This window comes from Choristoneura fumiferana, chromosome 17 (genome assembly GCF_025370935.1).
Source record: "Choristoneura fumiferana chromosome 17, NRCan_CFum_1, whole genome shotgun sequence".
In the NCBI taxonomy this organism is placed as follows: Eukaryota; Metazoa; Arthropoda; class Insecta; order Lepidoptera; family Tortricidae; genus Choristoneura; species Choristoneura fumiferana.
This window is the reverse complement of record NC_133488.1, coordinates 14,602,861-14,621,461: the sequence shown is the minus strand read 5'-3', so window position 1 is coordinate 14,621,461 and position 18,601 is coordinate 14,602,861. Positions and strand designations below refer to the sequence as shown.

Genomic DNA, 18,601 nt, shown 5'->3' with positions numbered 1-18,601 from the left:
AGTGCACTAAGTAAGGATTTTTCGAAATTCCCATGGGATAAGGAAATATTTAACTTTGTCTGCTTCTTTGTTTGTTTGGTTTGGGGGAATCTCTGGAAAAACTGAGCTGATTTAAAAAAATCTATTAGTGAAAGCTTTTTAAAAATCGATACCTGAAATAATGGAAACCTGTTTCAATTCAATCGCGGACAGTGTGGTTTCTATTGAATTTACTTATTCCTATCCCGCGGGAACAATCTATGCCGCGTAAGGTACGAAGTCGCGGGCAAATGAAACACGTGGGTTTCCTAAAATTACAACCCTGACCTAAAGATGTGAAATAGGGGTTCAAAGTTTGTACGAATTATGACTATCTAGGTTGATTTTTAAATTCAAAAATTTGCAAATAGAATTCTACGAAAAATCAATTAAAACACGAAAATAAAGATCGTAGAAAGTAAATCTGTGTTACTCCACATTTAACGCGAGCGAAGCCGCGGGCAAAAGCTAGTAGGTAATAAATAACAAAGTATACGTATTTTTGTACTTTATTCAATCACAATAAAAATCATTACAATTTTACCGGCAATAATAGCTTAACTTAATTCGCACTACTTAAAATGTGACGCTACTTGCATGTATAAAAACCGTGATTTCTCTAAAATTTCATATTCTAATTTAAATCCATTAAGAAGAATTAATCAAATATGTAATACTTTTACGTACCTACCTAAAATATTCGTTACTATAGTGAGGTAAAATATAAATTCGTGGAACTCACTTTATTCAGCTTTTTTTTAATCTGTATACGTCACGGATAGTCACGTTACCACGTGACTACACCAACACTTATAGGTATAGGTATTTAGTAGGCATTAAAACAATTTACTAATTATAAGGTAAGTAAATGCAATCCGTTCAAACCATATTACAAAGTCCGACAAGCCAAAAATATTGAAACGTACCTAATAATAATATAGGTACTTCCTTTAATTTAATTTACCGACTATTGGTTAAATAAACGACATATTGTATGTACCTAATAAAAGATTTGTGAAGATATTTCATGTATATTTTGATTTTATGTAGAAATTTATTGTTATTTCTGTGAACCAGGGCTAGGGTTGAGGTAAATAATCGTGACTCTAGGTTATTATGACTCTAGAACTGATAGTTTAACATTAATATTCCATAGGATAAATCATATTTTGTAGGTATAGTTGCTTTTTCATTTCGTTACAGGCTCATTCAATACACACAAAAAGTATTACCTTTTCAATATTTAAGATCAAAACACGTTTGTTTTTTTTTACTGGTAGCTGGTAGGTGAACACATTTATTTAAAAGTATCAAATGTGCCAGTATTACATCTATCTAAAAAACCCAAGTATGCATAAAAGTCTTATAAAAGTACAATTATTTTGGTAAGATAAATGGCAGAATAGTAAAACTAACCCCCCTCCGCTTTGACACCTGTACCTATTTAATATTTCTCTTAAAAGAATAATGTTCATAAAATTATGTTTCTTTTAGATATAGCTGCTTATATTAATTTTTCAAATAATGCGCGAATGGCTTAAACTTATATCAAAGAACTAACGTAGTGCTAATTTATTGAAAAAGGGAAAATAATTTGCGGAGAGGTCTGTATCAATGAACTTAACCAAATAATCCTGCTTCTATTCTATAGAGTAGAATGAATAAAGCTATCCAAAATGCAGTAGTTTCTATCACCCAACATTTATTTTACTGAGCCTAATCTTTGCAGGGTAAATTCATACACACAGGTAAAATATAACTAGCTTTTTGGTAGAGTCATTTTACAATGGCCCCGTGACGCTTGCACAGCTCCCATAGAGTTATCTCAGAAATTCGAATGTACTTTTATGAAGCTTTAGGCACTTGTTGCACCGCCGTCGCTGAACGAGAAGCGAGTAGAGCTAGGAACGATTTGACGAACAGCGAGAAGCGCTTTAGCAGCTGCAGGCCTAGAGAGTGCACGGCCTAGAGAGTGTGTGACCGGCAATTACTCGCAATGTAGAGTAAAATGATGGCTGTTTGTTTGTCCTCTCGGCATGGGTTTTGGCTTCGCTGAGTGAGTTTTATTTTTGATAGCTCTTGTCCCAGCGACAAACTAGTGCAGAAAGAGTTTTCGCCGGCAGTGTAAACAGCAAGCAACGAACAGTGGTGGCGTAAAGGGGGGGGGGGGGGGTTTCCGCTCTTGATGCCAAGCACCAAGGGGTGTCAACGACAACTCACTCGTGCATCCAAAGAAGGTGCACAAAATCTCACTCTTTAAAAACATGTCAATAAATTACTACCTATGTAGGTATGTACAATATACTCTTGCGTACCTAGCCTAGCTATTTACATACAAAACCGACGGGGTGCCAACCTACCCTCGCCACTGTCGATGAACTATTACTATGTGTAAGTATCTATTGTTCGTATTGCGCGAGAAAATAGTCATAGCTAATCGCTTCCTCGCCGATGGTGAGACAAGTGCCTTAGGTACGTATTGTCCCGGGGATCATCGTAAAATGACTAATTTCGTAAATTCTACTTTAAATATCGTACTATCGTAAATTACGTCTGCGTCAACAATTAGTCTTGTGGTTTTTTCAGAATGGCCCTGTGTCCTTTGCCCTTCGTTGCACCAAAGGTTGTCCTTGGCGGTTTATTTCGGGGCGGCGTGGATGTAGTAGGGCGGCGCAGGTGCGGGCGCGCCGGCGGCGGCGGCGGCGAGCGCCCGGTAGCGCGCGCGCAGGTGGTGCGCCGACGCCTTGGGCTGGCGGGACCGCGTGAACACGCCCTTGCGGTTGCCGCCGACGCGAGTTATCGCTGGAACAGAAACAGTGCAAAGTAAGACCCAATACCAATACACGTAGCGATACCTAGTGCCATCCACGAAGACGCGTGATTTTGTCAAAATAAGACATTAATGAAATAGTAATAAGACTGCACGCGTCATCGTGAATGACTCTACCTATAGTTGATGATATTTGCATGAGCGCGCTTTATGGACAAGGCGGACAAGTGTAACTGACCATTCAACAACTTTATCACAGCGAGCGAAACATAACTAGTGTTATCGATTTGTCAAGTTTAAATGAGGGTTTTTCGACAAGCGAAATATCGCTAGGTGTCGTTAGTATCGTGAGTCCGTTTGAGGTTTCATTCTGCATGCGATTGGCTCGAATCATTTAGTTATTTAACCAATCACGAGCGCGACGCAAATGTCAAACGGACCTCACGATACTAACGCCATCTAGCGATATTTCGTCTGTCGAAAAACCCCTTATTTGAGTCTTTCAAAATTTTATTGCGATGAATCCGTATTTATGAGAACTTGACTTCGTTTATTTAAAACTTAGCCAATAGCGCTAATTCTGTAGAGTAGGTAAGGTAAACGTCCGAGTGTTCGACACGCTAATGCCCATAGACGATACCCTGCTGTCATCTCTATTGCCAATGACATAAGATTTAAGATTTCAACTATTGGGACAGTGACGAGCATTCGTACGTTTACCTTACGCTCTATTTAACGTTACCGGAATTCGTATTAATTTAATCGTCTTAGATACCCTGACGAGCAATATCATAAGAATTTGAAATCAAAGTATAAGATACTAACTTTGCGCAGTCTTGAAGTCGGCAAAGTTCCATATAAACTCCCCAACGAAGAAGCCTGCCTGTCGCAGCATATCGAATGCCTTGAAGTGCTCCGACATTATTGCCACCTGGTACTCTTCCGACCATACGTACTCAGGGTACTGAAATTAAAAGTGAAATTTAAATGATGAGGAAATCAAATTAACGCCCTTGGCAGTGAAAGAGCCGTTTGCCTCTTGAAGAACTTGATAAATGCTCTAATTACTTTTGTAATTAATTACTATTTCTGTTTTACGCCGTATTAGTATTAGTACTATTCGATTTTTTTATTATTATTTCTTCCTAACGTGTTTTATCTGTGTATCGAATCTCTCTCTCTCTCTCTCTCTCTCTTTTTCTTAATCAATCCACCTATAACACCATCTCAGCTCAGCTTCGCGCCAGCCGCCCCTTGGTCCTTGCGCACTAGGCTCTAGCCCCATTAGCCTGTGGGCCCTGTAGGTACTCACGAAGTGCAGTCCAGCGATGGTGTCGGCCCCGTACTCGGACATGAGCACGGGCTTGTTGTGCTTGCGGTGCCAGGCGCTGGCCTCGTCGACCACTTTCCGCACCACGTTGGCCACCGAGCCTGTGTCCTCGTACCAGCCGTTGTAGCGGTTGAAACTAATCACGTCCAGATGCTGGGCCTGAAGAGGCGGAGAGTTTGCAATGTATCAGAATAACAGTCGGAAAACGTTTATCGAAACCACAGTCAAGGTTCGTAAGTATTTTTTAAAATATTTGTTTTCCTAGCCCCGTATTGAAAAAATTGCAAATGTTTTAGAAAATGGGGACAAAGTGGTAAAATAAAATTATAAAAAATAGAGTACGAAAAAATCCCTACACGTAAAGTGAGTGCAGCATGCGGCGAACGACTCAGTGTAATTGCCGACAGTAATGGAGCAAGTTGTCGATACTTACAGACTTGTCGTACTGATAATTCTGAGCGATAGCAATAGTAACTGGCCGGGATAGATCCATCGACTTCACATGTCTTACCACTTCGCTGAAAGAAATAAAGTTATTGTGAACAACTAAGTAAATTGATAAAATGTGCTTTACCTAAACTAAGTCAGCTTAAAATTGAAACATTCAACAATTGGTGAGCCTTTTTGTGTTGCTGCCTTTGTGTAACGCTGAAATTTCCGAAACGCTGGTAGAGGAGGTACCAAAGCTGCAAATAAGCTTTTTCACGATACTGCTCGAAAATGTGGCCATAGATAACCTAAATCCAGTACACAATACTGCTTATATATGTACTTTTAACAGCTGAATGAAACACTACAACAATGTCACAACAACATTACGGTAACAGGTCGTATCTCTATACATATGTATTTTCATAGTACGTACGAGTTTTTAGAATATATTTCAGAATTTTGTACAGTCAGCAAAAAAGCTTGTAATAAAAATGAAATTTTAACAAAAAACTATTTTTTTCTTAAACGCACAATATGCACAAAATGCTCGTAAGTATTCATCCTCGCCATGTGCGTCGTGCTGCCGCAGCCAGCAGAGCTACTACGAAACGCGAAACTCGAAGTTCATATCGTACCGTCCCTCTCGCTCTCTTATTAAACAGTATAAGTGTCAGAGGGACAGCACGACACGAACTTCGAGTTTCGTGGTAGCCTTGCAGATATGTGGTATTGGGTACTGGCCACTAAGAACGGACTCGTTTTAAAAAAAATTACGTCACAAAAGAAAAACTAAAATCGGCGGGATGGGTGACATCACTGAGCAAGTAATCACTATACGTTTTTAGGTGACACTCTTTACCGGCCCGGACAATACCGACATGGAAATACTGAACCGATTATTCGTGTACACTGTACGTGTACCTTCGGGTCGGCGTTCAAACTAACTCGCCCGTCTATTGCTTACTTTCCAGCCTCCACAACAATGTACTATTAATTCACTTGAACTGTATTCATGAATCTTTGTTATTACTTGTATTTTTTTTATCAAATAGCTGGAAAACAAGCATTCGGGTCACCTGATGGTAAGTGATCACTGCCACCCATGGACATTACATCACCTACAGCATTATTAGGATTGTGGGTGCGTTGTCGGCCTAAAAGGGGGGGAGGGGGAGGAGCTGGGCTTCCGGATTTCCCACTCACCGTACGAAACACAGTAGCAAAACTACTGTTTCTTATTACTGCCGGTAGGTATATGTAAATGGGGCATTTGCAGAAAATAGCACCTTTCAAGTGGGTCCCAAACTTTTATATGGAAAATTATTTCTCAGGTGCGTTATGATCATAGAAATAAAAAAAAACATTCATACAAAAATGTAACGAGCTGAGATGGAACATTTGGGACATATTTTTTCTTGTATGAGGTTCGAATGTAGAAACAATTCTGAGTAAGATAAGCCTAAAAACAATTTTCTGAAAAAAAAGGAAAGGTACATATTTTCTGCAAATGACCCAAATGAATTCATAGTAAAATAAATGTAAAGTAAGTGCAACTAGAATGTTGCTCATCTGCACTTAACATCAGGTAAGATAGGGGTCAATCACGGTCAGTTACATGTAAAAAAAAAGTCACTCGGAACTCGTCGATTTTCTTCGTCTTCATGAAGATTCAAAACAGAAAACAGATCTTTAGTTTCGAGTTCTGAATGACATTAGCGAACTAGTTTTGTAGTACGAGTACAATGTGTTAAATCATTATGTTTACCCAAAATAGGCGTCGGCGCGCTTCAGCTGCGACCGAGGCTCGTTGGAAATCGACCACATGATGACGCTGGGATGGTTCTTGTCGCGGTGGATCAACTCCTGTAGTGACTGTTTGTGTTTCTTTAGCAAAGAGTCCGTGAAAATACTGCAAATAGTAAACAATAAAATAATAAATCATTTATCTGTCTGTCTTTTCAGCTAAAGAGCCTGGCAGTTCATATGTTTTCAACTTTTCAGCAATATTATAGGGATCAATCTGTGATAATTTTCTTAGAAAAGTTGATCTTATCACTGAAATTCCATCTTGGTACTTTATTATCGAAACTAAGGGCCCATGCACACAGACGATACGCGTTTCGTGAACGTGCGCTTACGGTGCTGAAAATTTTCAAAAAGCTAGGGATATACTGTGAAAAAACACCCGCTAACACTTGCTGTCACTAACCCTAGCGGTTAAAATTTTGGCATTTTATCTTGATCCCGTGGAAACAGGGCTCACCTATACAGAATGATTTGTAATTCGACCTAGAGCTAATTTGCAATTATTTTGGTCCACTTAATCCAATATTAGGGGTGTAAGTTGAATGGTTTTCGAGTTATTTAATTTCTTAATTATTTTAAACAATAACCGCCTCTCTCCCCGAAATATGGTAACTGTGAAAAAATAGATCACTTTGAACACTAGAATAGCATTTTTATCAAATTTAAACCAAATCAGTCTAGCCATTTTAGTGTGAAAGAGTAACAAACACACGCGCACACATTTATAATCTCCGTACATAACAATCATATGGAGAAATACTGCAGCCACGTGGATTCGAACCAGGTACAACTTTTCTGTTTCCCATTTTAAAAAAAAACGGTATATTTTAAGATTTTGAAGTAAGCTTACTCGGTATCGACGCTGGGACATTCGTCAATGATCATAATGCCCTGTTCGTCGGCGAGCTGGTAGATCTCCTCTGCGTAAGGGTAGTGCGAGGTGCGGAACGCGTTGGCGCCCGTCCACCGGAGCAGGTTGAAGTTCTTCACCCACAACACAGGATCCCAGCCTTTACCACGCAACTATAAGAAAAAATAGTTAAAATGAATGGAGAGCGTGAGACTGTATGTTTCTCTATCATATAGGATAACGATCCGTGTTACCGAAATTTGGAATCAAATGACGCGACAGATATAGCAAGAGCAGATTATGACAATATATAGAATAATAGATGGAACTGTATTATTTAAGTGTAGCGGTTCATATCGGACAGGAGTGATTGCCTGTTTTTGGCGTGGAAAGAAACCTTGAGTAAGCAATGAAATCTAGAAACTATCAGGGAAGAAAATGTACAAGCCTTTTGGCAAATACTGAACTAAATATGGCGGCTGATTTTTTTGTGCAAGTAAGTTTTCGTTTTATCATACAGTCAGCTGCGTATAAAATAAGTGGTGCATGACATGGGTGGCCAGTTCTTGGTCATGAAACTTACGTCAGAATCTTCGTGCATTCCGAAACCACGAAGATATAACGGCTTGTCGTTAAGGAAGACGCTGGTGTTGGTCCACGTGACGGTACGGATACCAATCTTTTGGTAATAGGTGTCTATGAGTTCACCACGAGGCCCAATAAGAGAAGCCTGAAACCGAAGGTATGAATTTAAACACATTGTTATTTTAAGACAGTATAAAAAGGGTAATTAATATTTATTTTATTACCTTCATGGTGTATAAATATCCTGGATCAGGATGCATCAAATATGGCCACCAGAAATTAGCATTGCCAATCTCTAGTAATCCTGCACACTCTTGCGCTGCGACAACTTGTGTATCATTCTTGTCAAATAGTTGCACTAAGCATATGATGTTTTTCGAATCGGAACCATAGTACGTTACATTGTAAACAATGAAACCTGTGAATTTAAAAAAGAGTACTAGAGACGAGAAGAAATTAAAATGGAACTCTAAAGAATTTTTATGAGCGCATCCTGTACAAACCAGAACAATGTTGTTGCATCTTAACATACTTAAATGAAACGTGTCGAGAGCATGGTCTGGTTCGCCCACTCGTTGAAATAAGCCCAAAGTGGTTTGAACAAAGGATAACTCTTGAAAGAAGGATGGGCCATGTCATTAAATCCTATCCTTTTAATGAGTAATCAAGGGACTATTAAAATGAAAGATATGTACGGTCACGAGCGTTAATTTGAGATCAATTTCGTCAGAAAATCCTTTGAATTGTTATACACAGATATTCGAATCTTAAGTGGCTCCCAAATTAACGCACGTGACTTTATGGTCGTTGAATGCTATTCTTGACAGGTTTAACTAGATATAATAATATATGCATCAAAAATTTCGTGTTAATGTAGAGGTATGTGTTATTATACTTCATTTTACTATCGTCTAGATTGGTAATTTGAATAAGTTTAAAATATAATCAACTAGCTTTTGCTCGTGGCTTCGTCCACGTGGAATTTAGTTATCGCGCGCTGTTCCCTCGGGAACTGTGCATTTTTCGGGATAAAAAGTAGCCTATGTCACTCTCTGGCCCATAAACTATCTTAATGAAAAAAATCACGTCCATCCGTCGCTCCGTTTCGACGTGAAAATCGGACAAACATACAAACACACACACACTTTCGCATTTATAATAATTATTATAAATATTAATATTATATTAGTATGGATTTAAGATCACCTTATACAGTGAAGTATGAACAAATAGTTTCTAGTTTCTAAATTTCTTATTGTATGACGCGTGTATGGCGTTCTGCTGAATGGCGTTCGAAAGATGTGAAGGCCTTTTTTGCTTAATACTTACCAGTGAGTCCTTGTATGTCAGTGTTGACTATGACATCGTCGATGTAGATGCGAGGCGTGCTGTACAGGAATACTGTGCGGTGGATACCGGCGTAGTTGAAGAAGTCAAACGTGTATGTTTGCTTGAGGCGGAACGTTTTGTTTCTGTTACGGAAAAACCCTAAATTTACTTTTTCACAATTTTGACGTTTTTTGAGAAAGTATAAATCTTTATCCAACATGACTGATGGATGAAAATAAGTGACAATTCTATTAATAAATAACACTTCTTGTGGAAACTTACGTGTACACTTCGGTAATGGTGCCCTGCGGGACGGTATCGTTTAGGAGTGTGTTGTCAACCACAACGGTCAGTAGGTTGCTGCCGTTGTAGTGCACGAATTCACTTATTTCCACTTCAAACGGCAGATGCCCCATTTCGTGATAAGTCACTGATATGCCGTTGACCCACTGAAAAAGCAATCCTATATTACTGCTATGTAGTTGGTTCTCTAACTATCAAATACTTGAATTGTACGAATATGTATTATTCAGGCTTAGGTATTTTATGTAAATACTTAACAATGAGTTATCCGCGTGGGTAAACTTACAATTACGTAATAATTAAATTATCTCATTAGTATTTGTTTATTATAAGTTCACTTTGTGAGTTATTTATGAGTGAATATGTTGTTGCTTATTTATATTTCAGGGAAAGTCTTAAGACTGTCAAAATAATCCACACTGAGGTTCCTTTGACGTTTGAAGTATTTTCATTTGATTTATTAAGATTAAGCCCTCTCGCTTTCAAGTCGTCGGTTTCGTATTCATAAAAGTTTATCTCCAAATATTTTGCATGGATGATTTATAGCATCTACACATGGCGTACCTACTCATTAGTAGAAGTCATCAAGGCAAAGTAAATTATAGAAAATATGTCCCAGTAGTCGTAAGTTCTTTGAGCAAAAATATGGAACATTTTGAATTATTAACTTGATTGCACTACAACAGTGTTGCCACTTGGTTTTGCCAGTCGTAAGTTACATATTATATCGTTATTAAAATAGTCAATGATTAAAATAGTGCAGCGTCTTTGGTGTATTGTGTTATATCCATTACTTTGTAAGGAATCCCAAATGATCATCAGAGGGGCGTAATTGGATACACGCGGTGGTATCCCATATCGTAGTGTAATGTATACATATGAACAGACACTGCTGTTGCTATAAATTACTAATCTAGTGCGCAAGGCTTTCACATTTACGTACTTATCTCTTTGTAAGTAGGTAGGTATGACGCAATTTAGGTCTCAGTTAATCTAATGGGACATAAAATGTTTACCGCAGAAGTTTAACGAGGTCACCTAATAAAACTGTCGCCAATATTGACTAGATCGGTCCCGTAGATTGAATCGACGTGATTTGTTGAGGTGTGGGTACTACATTTCGTACGCCGAAAGCCGCGTTAGGCGCGTCTGTAGGAAGTTGATTGAGTAAGTTGTCGGTTAAGCGAGGTCAGTGCTTCTTGCCCTCTAGAGCAATTTGTCTTACAAATGACACCCGACTTTAGCCAGTCATAGGAATGTGTGTGACTGTGGGTTCCGCGTTTTTCTAACAAAGTTACGTTTATTTTTTTAACGATATTTAATTGAAATTTACCAGCGTTGGGAGCCCTACTACTCGGTGGATTGACGACATCGTGAGAGTTGCGGGCAAATAGTGGATGCAAGTGGCGAGGTGTCGATATTAATGCGTTTTAAGGGGAAGGCCTTTGTTCAGCAGTGGACGTCTTCCCTCTGATGAGGTTAAGATACTTTACGTAATACATAGATGGATACGATTAGATTAGGTTTTTAATGTTTAACAATGAAAATTAATATGCCAAACAAATGACCGCTTAGTATTAATTCACCTGTCAAAGTTTGTTTAGCAGAAAGTCAAAGTAAATATGTGTAAGAGAATACTTTTCGTCTTACACGACTAGAGGCGCTTTTGTTTAATTATGTACCTACCTAGATAGATTAGCGAGCCCATCTTAAATCTCAGTTAGGTCACTGGGTGTGTATTGCCCGACCGGTGTCGCCGCACAATTGCCCAATTACAATCAAGCAATTGCCTAGCGACCGATGTGACAGCTGAATGGAAGTCTAGCCAGAGCTGGATTGACGCCCTTTCTGTTGCCACCTCCGTCCGGTTTTGGTTGTTCATGTTGAGATTTTTGTTTGTTAGCATCATCAATGGCATTGATCAGAAAAATAATTGTTTTAGAAAAAGCTCAAGAGCCATAAAAGCTTTGAAGAAGTCCGGAACTTTTTCGTACGAATATTTTATCAAGAATATTGTGCAGTAAACGGATATCAAGAGGTGATGTAACCACAAACACATTTATATGATAATCATGTAATCAAGGTTCCACCATGTTCCACCTTGCTGGCATTATTCTCATGTTTAGGTATTCTGATTGTTCCCCTAAATCACATGAATTAAAGTCAAAAGTACTGAACCTACTCAGAACAAAAGGGAAAAGTCAAGGTTGTTTTAAATTAACGGTCCCGGAACTGATGATGGGAGATACGTTAAAACCCATGTAACCAAAGTGTTTTGTGTAAAGTAATTAAATACAATTATAAATTAAATGTCCATACAGAATCACCGATTATTTTTTTGTGCTTTTCGCAACATATACGAGTACATACAAAGACGAAATGTTTATTGCTTTGTAAATTTCTTCACGCAATATTACGAGATCCCAGCGAATATCGTATAGAATCATAATGGCCGGGAGAGACGATTACATTGTGGCAAAAGAAAACAAAACCCGAGCGTTCACACCATCTTATGTTCACGTCACACCCGTATAGTGCATTAATGGCTTAGGTAATGCATTTATTTATAGTCAAAACGCAATAGTTATGTGAAGCAAATGTAGCTTAACAATAAGCCACATTACGAGACGTGATTGTGTTTACTATCACTGCTGGGAGAGTGTAGTGTAGAATAGAGTGCTTGGGTAAGTATTTATAGTTTTAAGCAGCAACAGGCGTAACATTACACTACTTATAAGAAATTATTGTGTATAAGGACTGTATGCTATTGAACATCAAACTCATTCTATAGGCAGTATTTTGAATTATCCTACGTCTCGGAAAAGGAACCAGCTTGGGGATCACTTGACCCATTATCCAGTACACAAGATCCGATATTATGAATTGCTTACCACTTGCGCAGCATAGTGTACGCTGCTAAACCTTAGCCAGACGCGTTGCTCGGCCCGCGCCCACCACGACGGCACGTAGAAACGGCGATCATACCACACCAGTCCCACGTGGTCGCGCAGAGACACATCTTCACCCACGTCGTTGTATGACGAAGGGACAGGCATGGGGATCACTGGACCCGTCTACATGACAATACATTTTAATAAACTTTTAAGATTCAAATTTACAGTTTTAGTTGGGTTTATCTCATATTTGATGAGGAATAATCTATGTCATGTGTATAGGTAAGATTGGTCTTTATAGTGTAGACGTTATTGTATGTCACATTCAGCACATATTTATAAGTAAAAGGGTGGGGAGAAAAAATATCAACATGGTCAACATCATTAATTGGTACATATAGATTTATTTACCTTTTGAAGATCCTGCTTAAACCACTCATTCCGGTACCCATATTCCGGGTCGATGGGGGACTTTCTGAAGTTCCAGATCCCATCGAGTGTCCTCAAATCCCTAGTTTCAGTCGCTTGCGGGTACAATGATCCTCCCACTCTAAAGTCCGGTTTTCTTTGTAATTGATTGATTTCATTGGCACTCGCAGAACCCGGCACGATGGCGTTGGCAGAAACCACCGCCGATATGAGAACGCACAGTAACCTTGATTTTTTCACCCACATTATCTGTAACAAATAAAATACACGTGCAAAATCATCATCTTTTCATAGGTCAGAAAAATGGCATTAACACTAACTTTTGTCCTGTTTTTTGTAATGGATCTACGTAAAGTAAAACCCTTCTTTAGATTTATAAACTATCATTGTCTTTACGTTATAGTATCAGACTACCTAAAAGAATAGATGAAGCATATGTATCTATAACCATATAGTGAGAATAGGATAATCTTTATAGTTATGCATTATTGCGACAAGTGTTTTACGAATTTTGTTTTATCTCTTCTTGTTTCTTGTCGTTAATTTTTTTGATTATTTGCAAAAATATCGGAGTAGATCTATAAAACGTAGAATATTCAACTGTAAAGTGAAAATTTTCATAAAAATGGTGGAAAAATTTGAAAAGAATCAGTATGATAGTAAGTATATCAAACTTACAAGGAAAACTATAACGGTTAAGTTTTCTTGAGAATTATTAGTAGTTTAAGAGTAAATAGCAGCCTAAGGTATTATAGCTAAACTTGGAATATTCCGTACAAAATACGAAATCCTTAGAAAATATTACTTAATTTTTTCGTAATGGCTACGAAACCCTAGCAGCGTCTCATTTCATTACCTGTTGATAAGAAATGAGACGCTGTTTATTATACTGGATCTCTGGAAACTCGCGACAGCATGTATGCTTCCTAGCCATTAGTAGTTATCATAAAATGGTTTTTTTTTTAGTGTTAATATTTATTAAAACATTGTATTTGTATATGCTGGGTCAAGTTATTATTTCACCGAAAGTGGCCCAGGCATTAAATATAAATGTGTCAACCACAGAAAATTTCATTGATTCATCACAGACGAAGTCTCGAAAAACGGAAACTATAATGTTTTTCTTTTTATCTATTTGAAGTTTTGTATTCAACTGCCTTATAAAATCCTCAAATAATAACTGTCGAAAATAGTTAATTGGTTGTTCCGAAGCATATTAATATAATGAGCAAAAATAAACCAACACTAGTATAGTTCTAATAAAACGAGAAACGAGGGGAGACAAAAAAAATGATTGCAGTATAATTGATGTTATTTAATACAGGTAACGTTTATTAACCTTGAATTGATTAACTCCGCATTCACGTAAGAGTTTAACGCGTGCTGAGGCTGAGACGGACTGGGCGGCGGCCCAGGCTGCCAAGCAATGACGTGAGATGAATAAAAACAATTTGTTCATACTAGTGTAACCAAATATACATAGCTCAAAAGAGCTAATAAGTAAGTAGTAAATGCATTTTTAATTACAAGGGTTTCCCTGCTTTTGAACATGAAACTACCGTGAGACTCACTCATATTAAATATAATGACCCGGATAACTCACGTCTTAAATACAACAGCTCAGACAGTTGGTACGTTCGCCGAAGGATAAGGAGCCCCTGAGTGGTCCCGGGGTATATATGTTTCCCTGTGCATGTGGCAAGAGCTATATTGGAGAGACTGGACGAAACGTTTCCACAACGGTATCGGAGCACATACGCAGTATGAGGAAACAGGACGACAAGGGGTCTGCTGTGGCCGAGCACTCAATGGACTCGGTTTCGACGCACTATATCAGATTTGATAAGGTATCTGTACTTACGAGAGAGAAATTTTTCATTCCGCGGAAAGTGCGTGAAGCCATCGAGATTAGTCGTCGGCCGAATTTCAACCGGGATAGTGGTTGGACGGTACCTCCGAGTTGGAAAACGGTGTTAAATACTCGTGCTGCGTCATCGGTGTGTGTGAACGTACCTTTACAGAGCGATGTTGTTAGTGTTGTGTGCTACCCTACATTTGACAGTTGTAATGATGATGTAAACGCGGGTAGTTGTGTGCCGGTGTCAGTTTCGTCGGGTAGTAGCGCGAGCAGAGCGGCGGCGCGCAGTGCGCGTGTTGCAGCAGCTGCTGAGGCGCGTTGCTCCGAAGACGAAGGGCTACGGATTAGCCCGAAACATGTCGAGCTAAACTCGATTTAAGACGTGAGTTATCCGGGTCATTATATTTAATATGCTTCCCTGCTTATTAAAAATTTACTAGATACTTATTTAACAGCGGTACTGAGAAGTATATTCACGCGGATGTTTATTATTTGTAGACATTTACTTAAGTAAAGTATCCCAACACGTTGTATTAGGATTCTCAACTCAATCCTCTATAACGGTCGAGGCTATAATGGATAACTCTTTAATTAAATAAGAAAGTAAATGTTAGTTCCTTAGCACATGTTAACTCGTCAGCTAATTATATGACAAAATGGACAAAAAGTGTAAGTAATACTGCACATGTACGTAGATAATGTTATGTTAAAATTACAAATAATGCAGTAATGTAAATGCCATTACGAAACCAGTGACTGACTTTCTAGTGCATATGCATAAACAATGTGAGTTGATCAAAATTCTGCGGATGCCGTGTACCACCATTGTCGTCACGGTATGCGGTTTAGATAAAAGTCGGGTAATGTTAAACATTTAACGCCTCTTTACTTGCATAAAATAACAGTTCATCAATTATGTATCAGGCACTATACTGATGCTATAGGTATTATTTACACATGGACTTATTTGCGAACTAATGTTAGGAAGCTGCACGGAACTAACCATTACTCTCGACATCTAATAGTTACAGTGTTGACGGCTAGTATGAGTACCCGCAAAATTTTATCATTGAGTTCCTCCACGTCCACAAGAGAGAAAATAATACTCGTTAACCTTACCTAAGCGGCGTTTCAACCGGTTTGATTTTGACAACAGGATTATATCGTAAAGCTAACTTACCCTTAGATTTTTTTTCCAGGCGTTCTTAGATATGAAGTTTAACCACTCAGTTTGCAGCCATCGAAAATAAAAGCTGCTTAAAGGCCATTGCTACGCTGATTTTTAAATTTTACATTTTCTTTCATTATTCGGATGCTACTCTCTACTGACCATGTTTATACCTATCTGATTTAGTATGCCTCTCCGTCTGGACTCAACTGTCACGCAGCTGCTGCAATTAGTTCTCATTTAAGATGCAATGAGCTCCGCTTTTACCAAGTTAATTGAGAATGACGATAGGCGTCATGACTTATAAACGGGCGATGATCTGTGGTTAATTAACTTACCTACTCGTACTACAACATATTAAAAAACCGGCCAAGAGGTTGTCGGACACGCCCAAAATAGGGTTCCGTAGCCATTACGAAAAAATTAAGTAATATTTTTCTAAGGATTTCGTATTTCATACGAAACTTCCAAGTTTAGGTATATTTTATACTTTAGGCTGCTATTTACTCATAAACTACTAATAATTCTCTAGCAAACTTAGCCGTTATAGTTTTCCTTGAAAGTTTGATATACTTACTACCATCCTGAATTTTTTCAAATTTTTCCACCAACCGGTTTAGATTTTAGAGGGGGGGACGCTCGATTTTAATGAAAATTTGTACTTTAAAGTTGAATATTTCGCAAACAAATCACTGAATCGAAAAAATCGTTTTTGCAACCTCCTATTAAAAGACCTATCCAACGATACCCCACACTATAGGGTTGGATGAGAAAAAAAAATCACCCCCACTTTATGTCTATGGGAGGTACCCTAAAAAAATTTTTTTTGATTTTTTTTTATTGTACCATTTTGTCGGCATAGTTTATTTATATATCCGTGCAAAATTACAGCTTTCTTGCATTGATAGTCCCTGAGCAAAGCCGCGGACGGACAGACAAACAGACATGGCGAAACTATATGGGTTCCGTTTTTGCCATTTTGGCTCCAAAACCCTAAAAACATTCTTGTTTCGTCTTGGCAGATATAGCAGATAGTTGTGTGTCATGGAAGATGGCAGATAGATGTGTTTTTGTAGCTTATATACTTTTTAAACAATAATGATGCCGAAAGGTCGGGGTACTTTGATCCATACGAAAAGCATGTGAAAAGCAGCATTATGGAAAGGGTTTATGAAAAAAACGCAAAAACGGGCAGTTCAGCTTAACCCAACCATAATGCCATAATTTCAATAAAACTTTAAAACTAGGACAGAGTTAACTAATCCCAGTGGCCAAAGTAAACTAACCTTACGGTAGTGGACTTTAAGATAGACAATATAAGATAATTTATTCAATAATTTGCAATACAAAATAACAGTAGATACATTTTTTTTTACAAAATTACTTTAAATAATGTTCTGATATTATTTTACTTATTATATGACTGATAACTGCGTCTGTAAAAAATTTAAGTAGATATATAAGCATAAAAACTATGTATGTTATTTCTTTTTATAATGCTGTTATGTAAAAAAAAGTGCATTAAAAATTAAAATAGATTGTACAAACATTAAAGTAAAGTTAAGATTGGTTTTTTGGAATCTTTTTGTATTTTTTATTTCAATTCCAATTTTTTACTTTTACGGTCATCCCGTAAAACCTAAATTCAAAATACAAACTGAAATATAGATGCACAGAAAAACTAGAAAAATAAGACCAGCACTGGAAATCGAACCCAGGTCCTCGGCATTCCGTGCCGTGTGCTATACCGCTACACCACTGCTTGACAACTTGTTGTCCAATTCCCAGTGCTGGTCTTATTTTTCTGGTTTTTCTGTGCATCCATATTTCAGTTTGTATTTTCAATTAAAGTAAAGTACGAACGAGAGTCTATTAGAAGCCCGAAGTCGAAGCCCGGAGTCGATGTTCGTAATATTTGTACCGTCCGTGCGACATACACTGTTTTTCAACACATTTGCGAGTAAAATTGTATATTTGTAAAAGAAAAACCAATATTTTTTCAAAAATTGCCTATACCGCTGACCACTCTTGGCAGTGCCAGCTCCACGCCGCCCTTCCTCTCCGCAGCATGTGCCCGAAGTGCGCGCGCCGCGCTCCTGCACCAGGAGCGCGTGCTGCAGTATCAGTAGGTACGGGCGATGACTCATTTACCGACCTTGGGCTTCATGACAAGAAAATTAGTACGGGTAATGACCCATTTACCGACCACGGGCTTCATGACAACCACATTAAGGTCGAGGGTTTTATTTGGGGGGTTGCAACCAAGGTAGCCTGCATGTTAAGACACTGTTTACGAGCAAGTGTGATGTATGATGAAAACGATTTTGACTTCGGGCTTCTAATAGACTCTCGTTCGTAATTCCTTATTTACCACCCTTAAGACATAATGTACTATTAATAATAGAATCAAATCACTGTAGCGGCTAGGTAGAATGTAGGTCATTATTAAGGCCGCCTTACACATGCTCATTACTAGCATGCTAATAAATATAAGCATGCAATGCAAGCATGCTAGTACCTGAAGTACAGGCCGCCTTACACATGCTCATTACCTACTGTATGCTAATAAGCATGCTTATAAGCATGCTAGTATCTGAAGTATCAGTATGCCACTAAATAAGCATGCTTAATAGTAGCACGTGTCCTATACACACATGCTAGTAGGTAGCATTTGCTCAATAGTAGCATGCTCTCATGCTAGTATCTAGCATGTGTGACAATACCTTTACTTTTGCACGCAAGGTGGAGTCCGCTTGGCACGATGTGATAACGATAACGGGATAGACAGTAAAATAGATGTAGAAATAGATATAGAAAAATAGAAATAGA

General features: G+C 38.3%; 1 protein-coding gene across 1 annotated transcript in view; it reads right to left on the bottom strand.

The window, feature by feature from the left end:
* Positions 1–511: 511 nt before the first annotated feature.
* LOC141437513 (beta-glucuronidase) overlaps positions 512–18,601 on the bottom strand; it is a 28,697-nt gene continuing 10,607 nt past the window's right edge. Inside the window, exons 2-13 of the mRNA XM_074100945.1 lie at positions 12,729–12,995; positions 12,315–12,497; positions 9,403–9,569; positions 9,121–9,263; positions 8,016–8,209; positions 7,790–7,936; positions 7,207–7,379; positions 6,316–6,459; positions 4,552–4,636; positions 4,101–4,277; positions 3,614–3,752; positions 512–2,820 (exon numbers count right to left, since the gene is read on the bottom strand). Of these exons, the coding sequence (XP_073957046.1) occupies positions 2,657–2,820; positions 3,614–3,752; positions 4,101–4,277; positions 4,552–4,636; positions 6,316–6,459; positions 7,207–7,379; positions 7,790–7,936; positions 8,016–8,209; positions 9,121–9,263; positions 9,403–9,569; positions 12,315–12,497; positions 12,729–12,992 (1,980 nt within the window). The 5' untranslated portion in view covers positions 12,993–12,995 and the 3' untranslated portion in view covers positions 512–2,656. The remainder of the gene's footprint in view (positions 2,821–3,613; positions 3,753–4,100; positions 4,278–4,551; positions 4,637–6,315; positions 6,460–7,206; positions 7,380–7,789; positions 7,937–8,015; positions 8,210–9,120; positions 9,264–9,402; positions 9,570–12,314; positions 12,498–12,728; positions 12,996–18,601) is intronic.